The sequence below is a fragment of the Lynx rufus genome, unplaced genomic scaffold, assembly GCF_022079265.1.
Source record: "Lynx rufus isolate CCGP_SWC_20201006 ecotype Redwood Valley unplaced genomic scaffold, mLynRuf1.p SCAF_18, whole genome shotgun sequence".
In the NCBI taxonomy this organism is placed as follows: domain Eukaryota; kingdom Metazoa; phylum Chordata; class Mammalia; order Carnivora; family Felidae; genus Lynx; species Lynx rufus.
In genome coordinates this window covers 9996138-10014909 of record NW_025814832.1, presented here as the reverse complement: position 1 = coordinate 10014909, position 18772 = coordinate 9996138, and the positions used below count along the sequence as shown (strand labels likewise).

The window sequence follows — 18772 nt, the reverse complement described above, 5'->3', positions numbered from 1 at the left end:
TGCAGAAATCGCTCCTCTTTTGGTACCAAATATAACATTACTCACATGGGGAACCCAGACAGACTGAACATATTACCTCCCACATTACTCTTATTAAGTGCCTACCACCTACAGGCACTCTCACATGCACCTAAAATTCTACCAGCTCTGGAACTCCTTTATGGACTTTTAACACGAAGAACGTTATGTATTTCTCATTTTACGTATGAAATTGTACTTTAAAACTCTACTTATTAATATACATTTAGGGATAACAGAAATCATAGAAAATACTAAATTAGGTGAAGTCATGAAGTTTTTCTATGTGCTCTAGACTGATCTTTGAAGGACAACATAGCCCACAAGGGCATCATTTATATTCTGATAAAAATCCTCAAATTTACAAAGTGATCTAGAGACTTGAGTTTTTCAATACGTACCATCTCAGACTGACTGACAACAAACCACAACTTTCTAAGGCCTAAATAGAAATTATAATAATCAGAAAGTATGCAATGTTAGGTCTGTTCCTCAATAGCTACAGTTTCATTAAATATTTGCTATATATCAGGCATTATTTAAAATTTTTTGATGTTTTTTTAAATAAAACTTTAATGTTTATTTTTGAGATAGAGAGAGAGTGCACGCACGCATGAGTAGGCAAGGGGCAGAGAGAGAGGGAGACACAGAATCTGAAGCAGGCTCTAGGCTCTGGGCTGTCAGCACAGAGCCCGACACAAGGCTCAAACTCAGGAACCAAACTGTGAGATCCTGACCTGAACTGCAGTCCGATGCTTAACTGACTGAGCCACCTAGGCGCCCCTACTGTTCATTTTTGGGAGAGAATGAGAGAGTGAGAGTACGAGAGTGTGCACAAGTGGGGGAGGGGCAGAGAGAGGGAGACAGAGGATCCCAAGTGGGCTCTGCACTGACAGCAGAGAGCCTAATGCGGGGCTCGAACTCACAAAACTTGAGATCAAGACCTGAGCCGATGAGCCACCCTGGTGCCCCAGGCATTATTTAAATTTTTAAATTATTCCTTCATATTCAAAATAATTGGGTAAAATAAGCATTATTACCTTTTTAAAGACAAGGAAACTGAAGCTCATTTTAAATAACTTGCTAAAGGCAACATTTTTATTAAGCAGCCACACCAGGACTCAAAACAGCAGCCACTCTGGCCCTACGTGGTTATATGCTATTTCTATTACTTCTATAATCCAAATTTTTGCAAACTTAGCACTACTGACATTTGGGGATGAATAACTGGTTGCTCTAGAGAGCTGTCCTGTACACTGCAGGATGTCTGAAGTAGCCCTGGACTCTACCCACTCGATACTAGCAACATCCCTCCGGTTAGCTGTGACAATGAAAAGTGCCCTAGATATTGCCAAATGTACCCTGGGGAGCAAAATCGCTCCCAGTTGAGATCCACTGCCATAATACCATGCTGCTTCTACATGCTGGTGATGGTCACCAAAAAGACGTGACTGCCTTTTGACCTGTGAGCTGGCACTGGATCACTGGAGGCTTCTCATCCTATGTCGATCCTTGGAATGTGGGTTCTTTCACTTGCATGGTATATATGAATGAACCCAGTTAAAGCCTCTTTATAAAATTTTTATAAGGCCTCTTTATAAGATAGCTTTCTAGAATAATTTCTAATTAAAAGAAGCTAACTGGTTTGTTTATTTATTTATTTAGAGAGACAGACACATTGTGAGCAGGGGAAGAGGACAGAGAAGGGGAGAGAAAGAGAGAATCCCAAGCAGGCTCCACACTGTCAACACAGAGCCTGATGCGGGGCCCGAACTCACCAAACTGTGAGATCACGACCTGAGCCAAAACTGAAAGTCAGACACTTAACTGACCAAGCCACCCAGGTGCCCCAAGATGCTAGCAGTTTTAACCAGAACCTTTGCTAAAGGCTATTCTGGGCCAAGCTGAGGCTATTCTGAGAACATACTGCTCGTGCAGAACACTCATCAAACAGAAATAGGTTTCCTACTTATTCAGTAATTTGTGCTTTGGCAGAGAGGACAGAGCAGAGGGAAGTGGGGCTTCCCAGGGCAGCTCTCAGGGTGACTGATGGAAGCAGAATGGAGAAGGTTTAGAAGACATTAAAGGGGCAAAGTCCTAAGCCAACGGGACTCAGGAGAGCCGAGTTCACAAACAAAAGAAACCATGCGATGGGGTTGTTGGGAGTCTCAGGAGTGGCAGACTCTAGCATGAACATGCTAACTGAAGTCAGAGTATCTCAAATGCCTTGGAGGAAAAAATAAAAACCATAGTAAAGGAGGGAAAATCCTAATGTACGGAAAAAAAGCTACGAAACAATCACTATCACCCAAAAGTGCATTTTTTTTCTTGTAAATATACATTTGGTGGAAATTCTAAAAATTCTGACATCTGTGGGCGCGCCTGGGTGGCTCAGTCAGTTGAGCACCTGACTTCGGCTCAGGTCATGATCTCATGATTTGTGAGTTCAAGCCACATGTTGGGCTCTGTGCTGACAGCTCAAAGCCTGGAGCCTGCTTCGGATTCTGTGTCTCCTTCTCTCTCTGCCCCTCCCCCACTTGTGCTCTGTCTCTCTCTGCCTCTCAAAAATAAAATAAAATGTAATAAAATGTAATAAAATGTAATAAAATGTAATAAAATAAAATAAAATAAAATAAAATAAAATAAAATAAAATAAAATAAAATAAAATAAAATAAAATAAAATAAAATAAAATAAAAAAATTCTGACATCTATGAAGTCATGGGAGCTATTCTCCTGTAGCTCCAAAGTGGTTGCTCATTCTGAATACAGGTTTGCTTTCAAAATAATGAATTAATAAAATCTGCATCTGAAAATAAGTTTGGCTCTAATTCTCTCAGAAAAGACTGTACTATATGAGTTTGTACAGCTATCAACGGCACCAGGACCTTTTAAGTTAATATTGTAGCAATAACGTTAACCCTGTCTAATGTCTATTTCATAGTTACAGGAGCAGCAGCCATCATTCTCATGAGCTCCCATAAGCCAAGCACTTGAATATGTGCTTTTTTTTATTTAATTTTTTTTAATGTTTATTTATTTTTGAGAGGGAGAGAGACAGAGCATGAGCAGGGGAGGGGCAAAGAGAGAGGGAGACACAGAATCTGAAGTAGGCTCCAGGCTCTGAGCTGTCTGCACAGAGCCTGACGCGGGGCTCAAACTCATGAACCGTGAGATCACGACCTGAGCTGAAGTTGGACGCTTAAGCAACTGAGCCACCCAGGTGCCCCTTGAATACGCACTTTTTATACCACAGCTCAATAAATACTCCTAACACCTTTCTACAATGGCGCCCCTCATTCAACAGAAGAAGAAACTCAGTGACGTTGAGCTAGAATTTAAGAGAATTTTTTTTACTTCAAAGTCTGTCTTTTCTCTTTCAAATAGTATTTCACTGAAAGTCTGCTTTAACTGTTATAAATGGGATAACTATAGGAAAAGGAAGTGCGTGTGATCCCCCCCAGAAAGACAAGAAATGAAAACAAATCTATTACTTGCAGGAAGGTACCCTACTCCCAGGAATGAGCTTGGAAATCAACATAACCCCAAAAGTATTCAGATCTTGATCAACATTTTACTCTCCGATTTCAAAGTCATTTCTGCAGGTGCTTTCACCTTTAGGATGCCCTTCTGAAGTGAGCTACAAGAAAATTACTAAAGCAGAACCCCCTGGAAACGTTAATTTTTTTTTTTTTTTGCAAGAGATTCTAGTATTTTCTGGTGCAGTGCTGCCACCGTGTGGAACAACTTCTAAAACAGTGCAACAAAATACCCTCCAGAGCAGAAGAGGACTCAAGCATCAGAGTAAGGAGCTTGAGAGGATTTCCACAGTAAAACAGGTCTCAGATAATTAAAGGCCTTCATATATTCAAAATTTTAACCATTTTGAAACAATAAAACAGTTCTAAATGTGTACGTGTGAATACACACATTTAAATTCTATTGTAGACATACCTCTATGAAGACAGTGACCAATAACGGGTATTGGGACTCAGAACTAGGTTAGAATCCTGGCTATATTAGCACTAGCTGTAGGACTCTGGGATAATTTCCTGAGTGTACACTTCTTAAATTTTTTTTTTTTCAACGCTTTTTTATTTATTTTTGGGACAGAGAGAGACAGAGCATGAACGGGGGAGGGGCAGAGAGAGAGGGAGACACAGAATCGGAAACAGGCTCCAGGCTCTGAGCCATCAGCCCAGAGCCCGACGCGGGGCTCGAACTCACGGACCGCGAGATCGTGACCTGGCTGAAGTCGGACGCTTAACCGACTGCGCCACCCAGGCGCCCCTCCTGAGTGTACACTTCTTGATCTCAACATGGAATAACCTCTACTGCATTGGGAAGATAAGAGAACGAAGCAATAAATCATAAGTAAAAGCATGTATCTGGCATAGAATGCATTTAAGTTTAAATTTCCCTTTTCCTAAGAACATATGGTCATCAGAATCCTTTGGAATCTCTCAGATGTTTGAGCTATTAAACCTTACATTCATGTACTCACCTGTTTCCTATCAACAGTATTTGATCCAGCTGATAAAAAAGGAAAATCAGTGGTCTAAATGCCAGTTGTAATACTTTTTGGCAAAAAGCAGGACATCGATTGAGATGAAAAGTATGGGTTCGAGATCAAAGGTAGGCATGTGTGTCTGTTGGCCATCTTAACACAAACTTTTCAGTTCTTCACTAAAACAAGCATGAAGAGCTCAAAATATAATTTGAATAAGAGTATGTAAAACAAGACCAGAACAAGAGTAAGGCAAGTAAGGCACAAGCTTAAGGAGACACTCCACTTTCAGGCTTCTGCAGGTATGGAGCTGGCACCTGAATGTGAGTACCATTTTAAATTTTGCACCCTGTGAGCCTTGCTAGCACTCCAATGAACAATATCAAGGGAAAAGTTCTGCTACTGAGAAATGTGACGAGAATCAAAAAGATTTTCTATTTAGAGAGCGATAGGTCCAATGATAATTAATGCTGACACCTGCTCTAGGAAAATCGACAATAAAGACACAGTAAACAAAAGTGGCTCCTGAAAGTTTCTCAAAATCTACCAGGTGACCTTAAATTTTCTCTAAAAGTTTCCTCAAAGGTAACTTGTGAAAATCCCCTGAAATCACCTCCTGATAAGCTGTAGTAAAAACAGATTAGGAAATTTTATTAAGAGTATTATAGTTTAATATAATGTTATATTAAATTCAAACAGAGACCCACTGATGTGTTGCCTATTTATATTACTTACATAGGTAGGTATGGCATGGGGGAAAACAGGTAAAACAAGCCTAGCACATGCTGATAATTACCGAATCTGATGATGGTAAATGGATTCATTTCACTTATCTCATTTTCATTTAGTCACTTTAATTTTGAATATGTTTGAAAATTCCCATAATATAAAGTATAAATAAATAAATAAATAAATGGCATACATGTTACTTGAGAGTAGGATCTGGCCAAAACCAGCCCTTCCTCCATAATGAAAACTTAAAATAAGTTAAATTAGGCTTGTTCCAGAATCATTCCACCCTCTCAACTGATCTGGATAAAGTTTTAAGTTCTAAGTGCTTGGGTACAAAAAAAAGAAAAGAGCAGAAAAAAGAAAAAGCAAACCTTTACTAAACCATCAGTTACTCCCTATCCCTAATCATCTAATTTTGTAGGTTCTACTTTGAAGAATTTACATTAGTGTAAAAATGCCTTTTTCTCCCCAAAATGGAATTGCCTAAATAAGTTAGAATTCATTTTCACCTCACTCCACTCCACATTCCTAGTCCCACTATTTAACAAGTTTCCATGAGTGCACAATACCCTATTCATCTGGATGCCTGAAATTGGGAGGATGGAAGCCAAATACTTTTCATCTTCTCATTTGTCCTCAGGTAGAAAATTTCCAGTACAGCTGTTCAGAGTAACAGTGACTCAGAAACAACACTAAAATACAACTTAGGACCAACTACACAGTCTATAACATAGATACTAATGCCTTGTAAATTTCTTTCTTCCTTTTTTTTTTTTTTTTTTTTAAACTTATTTGAGAGAGAGACAGCACACATGCAGGACAGGGGCAGAGAGAATCCCAAGCAGGCTCTGAACTGTCAGCGCAGGGCCTAACATGGGGCTCAAACCCACGAACCGTGATATCACATGACCTGAGCCAAAATCAAGAGCTGGACGCTCAACCAACTGAGGCACCCAGACGCCCCTATAAATTTCTTCCTGTATGGAATAAAAAAAAGTGGGGGAGAAGTCACATGATCTTACTTGAGGTGGAAAAAAAGGAAAGGCTGAATCTTCTTACTGATGGTGACATCCTATCAGAAGTCATAGTTTAAGTACATCCATATCTGCACCCACTTCTGTACCTAGAAGGTGGCTAAAAAGATTCCTGATGATAGTAAGTACCATAGTACCTTAAAAAAAAAAGTGGGGCTTGCTTCATCCTTTGACCTTGATACTAAACTTGAAGGAGAATAAACAGAAGCCAAGGCTATTCAAATAAGATGAACCAAATGAAATATCAAAGCAGAGATCTGAGTGGGTAATTTGCAAGTGAGAGGCAATGTCTATTTCAAGGCAAATTCCAGAAAGTTCAACAACAAGAAAAGTATTCAAAGGTTACTCATTTGATTAACTCACAATTATTCACCTCTAAGTAAATATTGTATTAGGCAAAAAGGGGAGAAAAGGTGGCCATATTCCTTCATCTTCTCAGCAATGATACTTTGACCAATCATTGAATTCAAATGAGCTCCAGTTACCAGCAGAGTCAACATACCACTTGGGACTTTCTCCCCTTCATTATATGGACAAAGTTAAAAATGTTAATATGAGAAATAAAGTACTCCAAACTTTAAGGTGTTAAGTTGTTTTCCAGCTCCTAAATGTTTAAAGTTTTTTTTTTTTTTTTTTGGTTAAGTTTATTTATTTATTTATTTATTTATTTATTTATTTATTTATTGAGAGAGAGAGAGAGAGAGAGAGAGAGAGAGAGAGAGAGAACGCATGCACAAACAAGCATAAGCGTGGGAGGGGCAGATAGAGAGGGAGAGAAAGAATCCCAAGAGCAGGCTCTGCACCATCAGTACAGAGTCTGATGTGGGGCTGGAGCTCACCAACCTGTGAGATCATGACCTGAGCTGAAACCAAGAGTCTGACGCTCAACCGACTGAGCCACCCAGGCACTCCTAGCTACCAAATGTTTAAAACGTTAGTTGTCAAAAGAGAATCTTGTCCTAGAATTTTCCTGTAGAAGAATGCATAAAAATCACTAAGCAATAAATATAACTTTGTTTCTATTGCCACACTGCTAGAAAAGACCACAAACATCTGAAGAAATCATCTTTAAAAAACTGCTATCAATTTAAGGTAAAATCCTCTTAAAAAAAATGATGAAAGAACCGGTTGCTGAGCAAATACAGGGATAGGTATGATGCAAAGGTTTGCTTTAAGACCCTAGTATTTTAGTAATTGGTTTTCACCTCAGAAACACCTACAGTGTGAGACAGATAATCTGAGGGACACACAGAATTCATACTTCCCACAGCTAACCTAGGTTTCAATGTCCCAAACATAAGATTTGTTTTAAACATGCTTTTTTAAAAGGGACCCATTTTAAGCACTATTCTCTTTATAAAAGCAGAAGTTTGTTACCATTGGATTTGAATCTGCTATGAGATCCCGCAGAGAATCCAGAAATCCCTGATCCTCTACCATTTGGGCATTGATATCATGGAGTTTTGCCACACAGACTGCTGCTGTTTTCCGAACATAGGGATCTTCATCCTTCAAACACTTTCGGAGGGGCTCACACAGATATTCTGTAATCTTGTCCACCCGGATGCACCCCATGGTCCTGACTGCCAAGGCCCGAATGAGAGGATTAGGATCTTCACAGTCCTTTAAAAAAAAAAAAAAAAAAAAAAAAAAAAAATCATTGACAACTGTAGGTGTACATGGTAACTAAAAGTAAATAGTCTAGTTTATACAAACCACAAAAAAATATTTCCTTAATGTAAGCTTCCAGTTACATTCTATATCAGAACATAAATCATCCCATGCTATTGTTTCCTAAGTACAAATCTTAGTTGCCTATTTAAGAGTTTAGCTTAGAAAATCATTTAATTGTTTCATAAACACAGTGAAGAAATGCCCAGAAGGGCAGCACCTTAGTGAGCTGGTAATACCATCCCCATGGCTATTACTGGACCTCCCTTAACAAAAGGAAAAAAATGAGGAATTGAAAAGATGTGTTCCACTCCAGAGCCAGTCTGCAAATATCAAGTAGAGACAAAAGAGGTTGGGACTTTCTGGGGCCTACAGCCAAGAAAGCAAAGGAGAGAGAAACTGGTTTGTGCCTGCCCCAAGTTCCTGGAGTTAAGCAGCAGAGAGAGCCCTCCAAGATCCCAATTAACATACATTCTCCTTTTTTTTTTTTTCCCCCAAATGAGGGATTTATTTACTTATTTATTTTTAAGTGAACTCTACACCCAACATGGGGCTCGAACTCATGGACCCAAGTTCAAGAGTTGCATATTCTACCAACTGAGCCAGCCAGGCACTCCTACATTCTCCTTTATTAGCAAATGCTTCCAAATACAGTACAAATAGAATACTCCTTAAATTGCACTATGTTAAAAATTTTCTTTAAACATTCTAAACCTTGTATACACCAAAGTACAAAACAAGTAAACTAAATTATCTTTCCAATGATGTAGTCCACCTATGAACCACCAGACAGAAAGAATGTTATGTTCTCTGATTTTGTACAATGTAGCTAAACACAGGTAAAGAACAAAAATTCCATAAGAAAGAAAGCATATAGTTTATTTTTCAGAACAGTTTAATAAAAGCTAATTTTAGAAATACTGTCTTTTTTTAATGCAGACTAAATTCCCAACAAAGGGGAAAAAACAGCAAAAAACCATATATATATAAAATATTAAAATATGTATTTTTTAATAGGTACAGCCTCATTATGTCCATCAAATCTAATGATAGGAAAACTATGACTGCATGTTCAATAATAAGAAATTTCTTAATGGTCAATTTTTTAAGATGTGAAAATTGTAGTTATGTTTAAAAAAGAGATCTTATTCTGACAAATGTAAGGATGAAATTATTTTTCATCTTTATCATGTTTGGGATTTACGTTAAAATTATCTAGTAGGAGAATGAGGAGGAGTCAGGAAAGCATGTATGGGAGAATAAATAAAACACGACTGGTCATGGGTTATTAACTACTGCAACTACAAGATGGGTAGGAATTTATAATACGATTTCCTCTACTTCATTATGTTTGTAAGTTTCCATAATAAAAAAATTAATCCAGTGTTAAGACCTATTAAGTAAGACAAAACAGAGGTAGTAGCTCCTGTGGTTTCTACTACTTCTAACTCATAAGCATAATTTTTACAAAGGGAAACTAGATAAAGCCCAGGTTACTGAAACTGTCAGCCTGGGTAGGTAAAACATTAAGGCTTCTTCACCTGCTTTTCTTCTTCCATCTGGCAAGGACACCAAGACCAGCTAACTGAAAGCTCTCCATATGGTCTGAATTGGATGACAAATGCTGGCATAAAGAAGGCTTAAAAACATGAACATTCCTAGTCAGTGCCAGTACTTCTCCAGAGGCCCTCTTTTGGAACAGAGGTTGCTTATTTGCAATGCAGACATTAACTATATCAAGAAACACTTCTGAAAAGGTTACTTGAGACAGAAGAGACTGGTCTTGAGTCCCTGGGGGAAATGTTACCTTCACAAAGCTGTTGACAGCCATGATGGCCATGTCTGGCTGACTCTTGGCGTAGTTCATCAAATAAAGGTACACGAGCTTCTTTAATTCCAGATTGTCGGTTTGCATACAGTTCACTACATCTGGAAAGAGAGAGCTGAGAGGAGAAAAGAGAAAAGAAAAATGAAAAGATGTTGGTGTCAAGCCAATGGATAGAACCTGAAGAAATGGCCTTATTTTACAAAGTGATCTGATGCAAGGACAAATGTCCCCACGGTAATAATAATTATCTCACTGAGATGAAATTCTAAAGAAACTGTAACCCTGGGTCTCAAGAAAGTCTCTAAAAATAGAGTTTTTAAGAAACTTTTCATTACAAAAATTCCTAACAAATAGAAACAGCAGTATAATGAACCCAATATATCCATCACCCAGCTATAAACAAGTATTAATACATGTCCTCGATCCATTCTCCTTCCCTCCCTGTCCCTATCCCATCTAGTTGCTCTGGATTATTTTTAACCAAATCCTAGACATCATATAATTTCACATATAATATTTTAGGACATATCTTTTAGAAATGTTGCTTTTAATTTTTTTTTTTTTTTTAACGTTTACTCCCTTTTTGAGAGACAGAGACAGAGTATGAGCAGGGCAGGGGGCAGAGAGAGGGAGACACAGAATCCGAAGCAGGCTCCAGGCTCTGAGCTGTCAGCACAGAGCCCGACACGGGGCTTGAACTCACAAACTGTGAGATCATGACCTGAGCCGAAGTCAGACACTTAACCAACTGAGCCACCCAGGCACCCCTGGAATGTTGCTTTTAAAAAAACAGTCTTTATCACATATACAAATTAACAGTAATTCTACATATCAATTCATTGTAGGTTCAATGCACTATGGTTGCTATACTTTTTAAATGTTCATATTCTTCTATCCTTGGCCAGTGAGAACTTACTCAGTTCGCTTCTGAGTCCCTGGGATGTGACCCTGTATTTTCACCAGTTTCCTTGCTTTCTGGTAGGACATGATGTTCCATCCAGGATCACTTGGTTCATTTCTAATCTTACAATTAAAATCAGTCATTTTTCTAAGACGTCCTGATTCCCTTCTAGTGGAATTTATTCTTTCTTTTTTTTTTTTCTCTAGTTTATTTGAGAGAAAGAGCAAGCGAGCACGTGCAAGTGGGGAAGGGGCACAGAGAGAGGGAGAGAGAGAATCCCAAGCGGGCTCCATGTTGTCAGTGCAGAGCCCGACAAGAGGCTCGATCCCACGAACTGTTGAGATCATGACCTTAACCCCAAATCAAGAATCAGACACTTAACCAACTGAGCGACTCAGGTGCCCCTATTTCTTTATTCTTAATATTACGTATTCAGACAATGAGTCTCCTCAAATATAAAAGGAGTTTACACTTTTTCCAAGTTCAAGTCATTTCATGATTTACTACTTTCCTGTAAAGCCAAAGGAAAGTGGCATCATTAGTTTAGAAGGTGAGCTTATTGGATTTTAACGTATAAGCTGTATTTTTAAAATATAGGTGAACTATAATTTTATGAGATTAGCAATTAAACTTCCCCTTAAAGCTTTATCAAAGTACTGTAAAACTTCTAAATACTTCTGAACATCTTACTACAAGTACACAGAAAGCAAATGTCAGTATATTTCTACAAAAAGGAGAATGGCTGAAATAACTGGTCAGATGGTACAACTCCTGGACACACACACACAATAAGCAGAGATAGTTATTTACAGAAAGGAAGATGGACAGCAAAGTCAAAGAATCCACCTTATCTCCAACGAACCAATGACTTCTGCTCTGAAAGGCAAACTGTTTAATCAATATACACAGTTTCAAGCACATGTAGATACTCAACAAACACTAATTAACATTCCCCCAAAATGAATGTTCTTTCCATTTCTTAGAATAACTCACGGGCAAAACAACTAAAAACTGACAAATGTGACACATTAACCAACAGCAAATTTAAGATCCTGAGTAATTTAATTCCAACAACCTGCCCAAGATCAAAAAGATCTTGGTCAAGAACAAAGTTCTAGAGGTAAAAACTGTTAAGTATCAACCTATAAAGCTAGAAAGTTGATTTTTCCAATATGGTAGCCACTGGTCATATGTAGCTACTCACTGGCAGTGTGGCTAGTCTGAACTATGATGTGAGATATATATATATAGATATATATATATACGAGATATATATATACGAGATATATATATATGAGATATATATATGTATATACACACACACATATACATATACACATACATATATATTTATGTATATATAAAATACACATTGGATCTTGAAGACTTAGTATGAAAAATATAATGTAAATTACCTCAATAATTTTTATTATTTTTAAATTTCATATTGGAATGATACTCGATATACTGTTAAATAAAATATATTATTAGAATTTCATCTATGTTTTATTTTAACTTGGCTATCAGAAAATTTTAAATCATATATGGGGCTCACATTATTTCTTTCTCACAGCACTGAACTTGAAGTTACTTGGAGGGGAGACTGAAATATGATAACCTATGAACAGCTCAGCTCTATTTATTCTGCCTCTTTGAGCTATCTAGGCACGGCACAAATCCCATCTCCTCCGAGAAGTGTTCTTCAACTATTCCTATTTACATGTATCTCTCTTTTGTAGAACTCTTATTGCCTTTAATGTATACTCTAGTTCCTAATAATAAAATTGTATTTTATTACTCCCTAAGTTTTCAGATTTTGGATCTCTTCAACTAGATAGTAAATACAATGAAGGCCAAAAGATATCTACTATCATTTTGTTTAAACTATGATATGTGGGGCGCCAGCGTAGCTCAGTCAATTGAGTGTTCAAATTCTTGATTTTGGCTCAGGTCATGATCTCACGGTTCATGGTTTCAAGCCCTGCATCGGACTCTCCACTCTCACTGCAGAGCCTGCTCTGACTCCTCTATCTCCCTCTCTCTCTGCCCCTCCTCAGCTTGCATGCATGTGCATAAGCTTTCAAAAATAAAACACTAAAAAAAGTTCTAAAATAACAAATGCATTTCATATTAACATATCACTTTAAAGCAAAAAAATTTGTATTTTTTAAAAAATTAAGACGATATTGTTTTACATGTTGCAAATCTCTTTAATGTCTAGTTTAAGCAATGACAGCTATATCCTCATATTTGCTCCTGCATTCAACCTGTTGTAGAATGTTGGGGTTTTTTTTGTTGTTGTTAAGTTAATTTATTTATTTTGAGAGAATGTGAGAGAATGTGAGTGGGGAGAAGCAGAAAGAGGGAGACAGAATAACAAGTAGGTTCCACACACTGTCAGCACAGAGCCCGATGTGAGGGTTGAACTCACAAACCATGAGACCATGACCTGACCAAAATCAAGAGTTGCACACCTAACCGCCTGAGCCACCCAGGCACCCCTGTAGAATGTTGTTTTGACTGAAGTGTAAGAAGCAAATCATACACATATATTAACTGGAAAAGAGAGGAGTATTTTAACAGCTTTTTCTTTTTTTTTTTTTTATATGAAGTTTATTGACAAATTGGTTTCCATTTAACAGCTTTTTCAAATAACTGGATATTCTTTAATACATTAAAGCTAGACAAAGGCTTTTTCTCTTTTGTCTTTTTCAGCACACACATTAATCAGCTTAAAAGTTAGCTACAATGTGGAATCTGAAACCATATCAAACTTTTTAAACTTGCTTGCAATAAGATCTATCTTTTATCACTTAATGTGAATGGATCTTTTACCCATGGATACTTCTATGATCTATGCACTGGTCATTTAGAAAATATTGGTTGAGTTATGCAGATCCTCCCAATGACACATTTCATCAGAGAACAGTAAATAATACATTAATTCATTTCACCACCAATCTCATCAGAAAAGTCTCTAAGTATTGGGATGCTGTCAAACTCATAATGAGAGATACAAGTTTTCCAACAATCTAATTTTTACTTTAAAGCTCAAAATGGATCTGTCAATTTTTTTCTCTAGAAGTGACAGGTTCACTTTGTTCATTTTTGATAAAATGTCTCCCAAATACTGAAGATCTGATTAACTATAATTTGTCTGTCAATCATTCTTTTACTTAAAAATGGTATTCCCAATTCAAACAATCGGCTTTTTTCCAGGTCAACCAATCACACTATGTTATGCAGAAGTGCTTTATGCATAATTCCTATTTTATCGCATGGTATATTAAAAAGACCTGACTCATATTTCAAGGCTTAATAAAATACATTTTTAATGCTTCAATGAAGAATAGCCCTAAGTGAAACTGCCCTTTTTTCCTGGAAGTAAGTGGTGATGAAGAAAACAATGACTACTATCACAGTTTGGACTGCTACCTTGATTCGCACTAAGGCATCAGCAGTGCAAATGTCAACACAGTGAAAAGGCAAATAATACCTAAGTATTACTATAATAGCCTTGACCTCATAAATCCCCCGAAAGGATTTTGGGAATCCTCAGGGGCTTGCGGATAATCTGCACGTATTTCCAAATGGTCTGGCTGAATTACGGGGAGAGCAGGGAGGGTGACAAAACAGACTTTGTTAACGTTGATTTTCATCTTGAATTCAGCAACTGATTCTAGAGTTGTAGAGTTAAGAACATTGGCGGGAGCCAATTAAAGAACATATGAGCTTCTGCTTCTCGGTACATTTTTATCATCTCCTAAAACTACTTCAGCAACAGATCTGTAACTGTGCCAGCTCTCAGGAGGTTTTATGCTAGATCTGGACGCAAGAAAATCAAACTGGTTTCATTCTTCAAAAAAAAGTCACAGAGTTCATGTAAAAGCAACTATACTTCCTTGTGATTTTCAGTGGGACAAACCCATTCTTATAGGTTCTTTGTTTACAACAGTTAAATGAAAAGCAGTAAAAGCCATAAAATAGGGTATGGGTCTAAAGTGACCGACAGCAGGAGTGATGACCCTTACCTAACATCCTTCCCCACAGTCATGGCAGCAATCACCTTCTTCACAGCCTCCTTCCTCTTTTCTTTCTTTTCATTGTTGAGTTCAGCCTTCAATTCAAAGATTTCTCCTACAAGAAAAGAGAACAAATTGGTAAGATCCTAGGACCAGAAAACTAGAGCAAAATACTACACTCTGTAATAAATAACATGACAGCTGACCAGAGACAGGGCAGCAACTGAAGTAGAGGATTTAAAAATTACAGGATAGGTACAATTCAAATCCCTAGAATATTAATTGACCATTGATAAAGATACCATCATTTAGGTTATGCCAGAGAGGAAGCTGCAATCCAGATCTTAGAAGTGTGGGAGTGGGGAAAAAGCAAATCTCATATCTTACTACACAGGGGAGAGAACGGCGTCTGAGGGATGATCTTCCATCAGAATTTCAAGGTCCCAAGGGAAACAATAAATGTAGGCACGGGAACAGGTTCACAAATCTGTTTTCAAGCCAAAGAGACACTAGATATCAGCTCATTCACCCACTCTCAATTTCACAGATAAAGAACTAAGGCTCAAAGATCAGAGTGAGTCGGTGACAGAGCTGCCCTTAGAACTGTGTCTCCTGACTGCTGAATCCAGAGGTTTTCAACCTTGGCTAGACACTAAATTACTTGGGAGGTATTTAAAAATAATAACGGGCTGCCTGCGTGGCTCAGTTGATTGGGCGTCCAACTTCAGTTCAAGTCATGATCTCGTAGTCTGTGAGTTTGAGCTCCACATCAGGCTCTGTGCTGACAGCTCAGAGCCTGGAGCCTGCTCCAGACCGTGTCTCCCTCTCCCTCTGTCCCTCTCCTACTCGCTCGTGTGTGCACACATGCGCTCTCTCACAAATAAATAAGCACTAAAAAAATAAAAATAACAATGCTCAGGCTCTATTCTGGGGCAAATAAATCAGCATGTCAAACAGAACTCTTAGGTTCATACTTTTTAAAGTTTCTCCAAGTGATTCTTTTTTTTTTTTTTTTAAAGTTTATTTTTGACAGAGCAAGCAAGTGAGCATGAGCTAGGGAGGGGCAGAGAGAGAGGGAGACACAGAATCCAAAGCAGGCTCCAGGCTGTCAGCACAGAGCCTGACGTGGGGCTTGAACTCACGAACCGTGAGATCATGACCTGGGCCAAAGTCGGGTGCTCAACCGACTGAGCCACCCAGGTGCCCCTCTCCAAGTGATTCTAATGCACAACCAGGGCTGAGAATCACTGCTCTAATTAGCACTTTAAGAAGCTGACAGGCTTTAAGGCCCCATCCTATTCAACTGATCTAACAAAAAGGATAATCTTGAAGCTTCAAGAATGGTACAAACCAGAACCATTTCTAAAGGCACAATCCTGAATGAGTACTCAGGCCCCACACTGGGAAATGCCAGGGATATCATCACTATCTTAAGGACCAGGCTCACCTATCTTCAGAAAACTGGCGCTGAAAGAAAAGGTAACAATCTTCCACCGGTTTTAAAAGAAAGAAGAAAATATACCACTAAGCCTATGAAAGAGAAACTGGCTACTCCCCGTTCAACCTTCCATCTGTACTCTTAAACTCTTCAACAACACTGCCTCATTTTCCTCCATTTCTAGGACTGTGCTTGATGTTCATCTTAACCAGACTTCATTCATCAGAAACAGTGGGGACAGCAAATTCTGTGATCTATTAAAGCCTCTCAATGGGAAGGATGAAACTGGTAAGAAACATAAAAGTTGACCACTAAAAAGGCTTGTGACATTAAAATCCACTACCAACAAGGCAAACAGATTAATGCTACAAAAATCAGCTTTATTTAATCAACAACTGCAAAAATAGCAGTCAGGAAAACTGGGCCCTTTAGAGTCATGCTCCTCTCCATCAAGTCCTCAGCTGCCAAATCCAGCTCTCAGGGTTCCCATCATTTACTTCTAGGAACAGTAAAGGACAAGCCACAGGGTTTCAAAAGTCTGAACTGTGAATAGCAGCAGGAGCTGAAGAATCAAAACAGGATGTAACTGAAACTATTCCAATCCTAGCATAAACTTAAAGAATATGTTCCAGTGGCAGCTCTGGTGGGTGTTGCAGGAAGTAAAAGGAACACAGTCTATCCATTTTTTAAAATGTGGTATTTACCCAGCCGTGATTCAATCTGTAGGTCTTAAACTTTTACAAATCCCTGAATAAAAAAAGGTTACCAGGACTCATTACAAAAGAAGGTCTGAAGAGTTAGGGGAGTTTTTTAATTATACATTTTTATGTCAACATAGACAATACCTTGGTCATAAAGCACACAAAATGTTAACAAAAGAAGAAATAAATACCATTTCAGAATGGTAAGACAATCAGAAAAAAAGCTGATAATGAATGACAAAGTGCTAATAGTTTTTGTGAAGTATAGAAAATAAAGATAGGGAAGAAGTTGGGTGAGAGCCAAAAAGGGCACAAATTATCTCATACATACAGGTTCTTCTATTTTTCTCTTCCTCCTCCCACTAATCAAATCTACCAACCACTGCTAACAGCCAGCAATGGTTCTCAATCTTGGCTACACAGGAGAAAAATGTGGGGTGCTTAAAAAATCCCCACACCCAGGCCATAGCCCAGACCAATGAAGTCAGGGTATCTCAGGTGGAGGGTCCTAGATATCAGTATTGTTCTACACTTCCCTGAGAAATTCCAATGTGTAGGAAAGATTGAAAGTTACAGACTAGCAGTTGATAAAATTAAGAAACTCACTATGTAGTTCTCTGTATTGTAATAGAAGAGTTTGTTTACCCTGACATAACTCCAAATGACCAGAAGAGGCCAGATATACTTGCACTTTCCTGAAAACAGCGTATCAAGGAGATATGCTGTTTGCTCACTCTAGACCACCACAGTGTGCCCTCCTATTTTAAAATTAAAAAACAAAACAAAACAGAAACAAAACTTTTTTTCAGGGGCACCAGGCTCAGTCAGTTAGGCATCTGGCTCCTGATTTCGGCTCAGGTAAGGATCTCATGGTTTGTGAGATTAAGCCCCAGGTCGAGTCTGCGCTGACAGTGCAAAGCCTGCTTGGGATTCTCGCTCTCCCTCTCTCAATAGAAAAAAAAAAAAAAATCATTTCAATCTTAAAAGTTGCAAGAGTCCCCAATTGTTAACATTGTGCCACATTTGCTTTATCATATGTTCTATATATTTACATGTTTCTTCCTGAATAATAGTAAACAATAATAGTAAACTTGCAGCCATCCTGTCTCTTTAGCTCTAAGTACATCAATGTACAATTTCCAAAAATGATTATCTTATATAACCATAATGCTATGATCAAAATCAGGAAATTTAACATTGACACATTATCATCATCTAATCTATGGACTCAACTCAAAAGTTTTGATAACCTCCTTCATAGTAATTTTACCACCATCCCCCCTCAGGCCAGGATCCAATGATCAGTATGTTATATTTTACTATAGTGTCTCTTTAGTCTTCTTTAACCTGAAACAGTTCCTTAGCCTTTGTCTTTCATGATAATGACATTTATTAAAGGTTTAGGCCAGTTATTTTAAAGAATGCCCTCGGTACGGGGTTTATCATGGATGTTCCCTCATGATTACATTGAGGTTATGCATTTTGACAGGCATAATTCTTAGGGGATGGTATGTTTTTCTCAGTGAATGACATCAAGAGACAAATAATGTTAATGCGTCCCATTATAGGTGATGTTACCATCAAATATGTGGTTAAGTTGGTAAATACCAAGTCCTAACCCTGTAAAGTTACTATTTTTTCCTTGTGATTAGTAATTTGTGAAAGGAAACTTCAAGACTATTTAAATATCTTGTTCCTCATCAAGCTTTCACCTGGTAGTTGTTTTAGTATTCATTGATGACTCTTGCCTAAATCAGTTATAACTATGATTTATGCATGTATATGTTATTCAGTGGGTTATAATCTACTACTATGGTCATTTTTTTTTTTTAATATTTACTTTTTTTTTTTTAATTTTTTTTTTCTTTCAACGTTTATTTATTTTTGGGACAGAGAGAGACAGAGCATGAACGGGGGAGGG

The 18772-nt window shown here is 37.9% G+C and overlaps 1 protein-coding gene across 3 annotated transcripts in view; it reads right to left on the bottom strand.

Annotated features, from left to right (window-relative positions):
- AP2B1 (adaptor related protein complex 2 subunit beta 1) overlaps nucleotides 1–18772 on the bottom strand; it is a 127715-nt gene that overhangs the window by 98950 nt on the left and 9993 nt on the right. For all 3 annotated transcript variants that reach the window (XM_047080840.1, XM_047080842.1, XM_047080841.1), the window contains exons 3-5: nucleotides 14722–14827; nucleotides 9769–9904; nucleotides 7668–7913 (exon numbers count right to left, since the gene is read on the bottom strand). In XM_047080840.1, the coding sequence (XP_046936796.1) occupies nucleotides 7668–7913; nucleotides 9769–9904; nucleotides 14722–14827 (488 nt within the window). The remainder of the gene's footprint in view (nucleotides 1–7667; nucleotides 7914–9768; nucleotides 9905–14721; nucleotides 14828–18772) is intronic.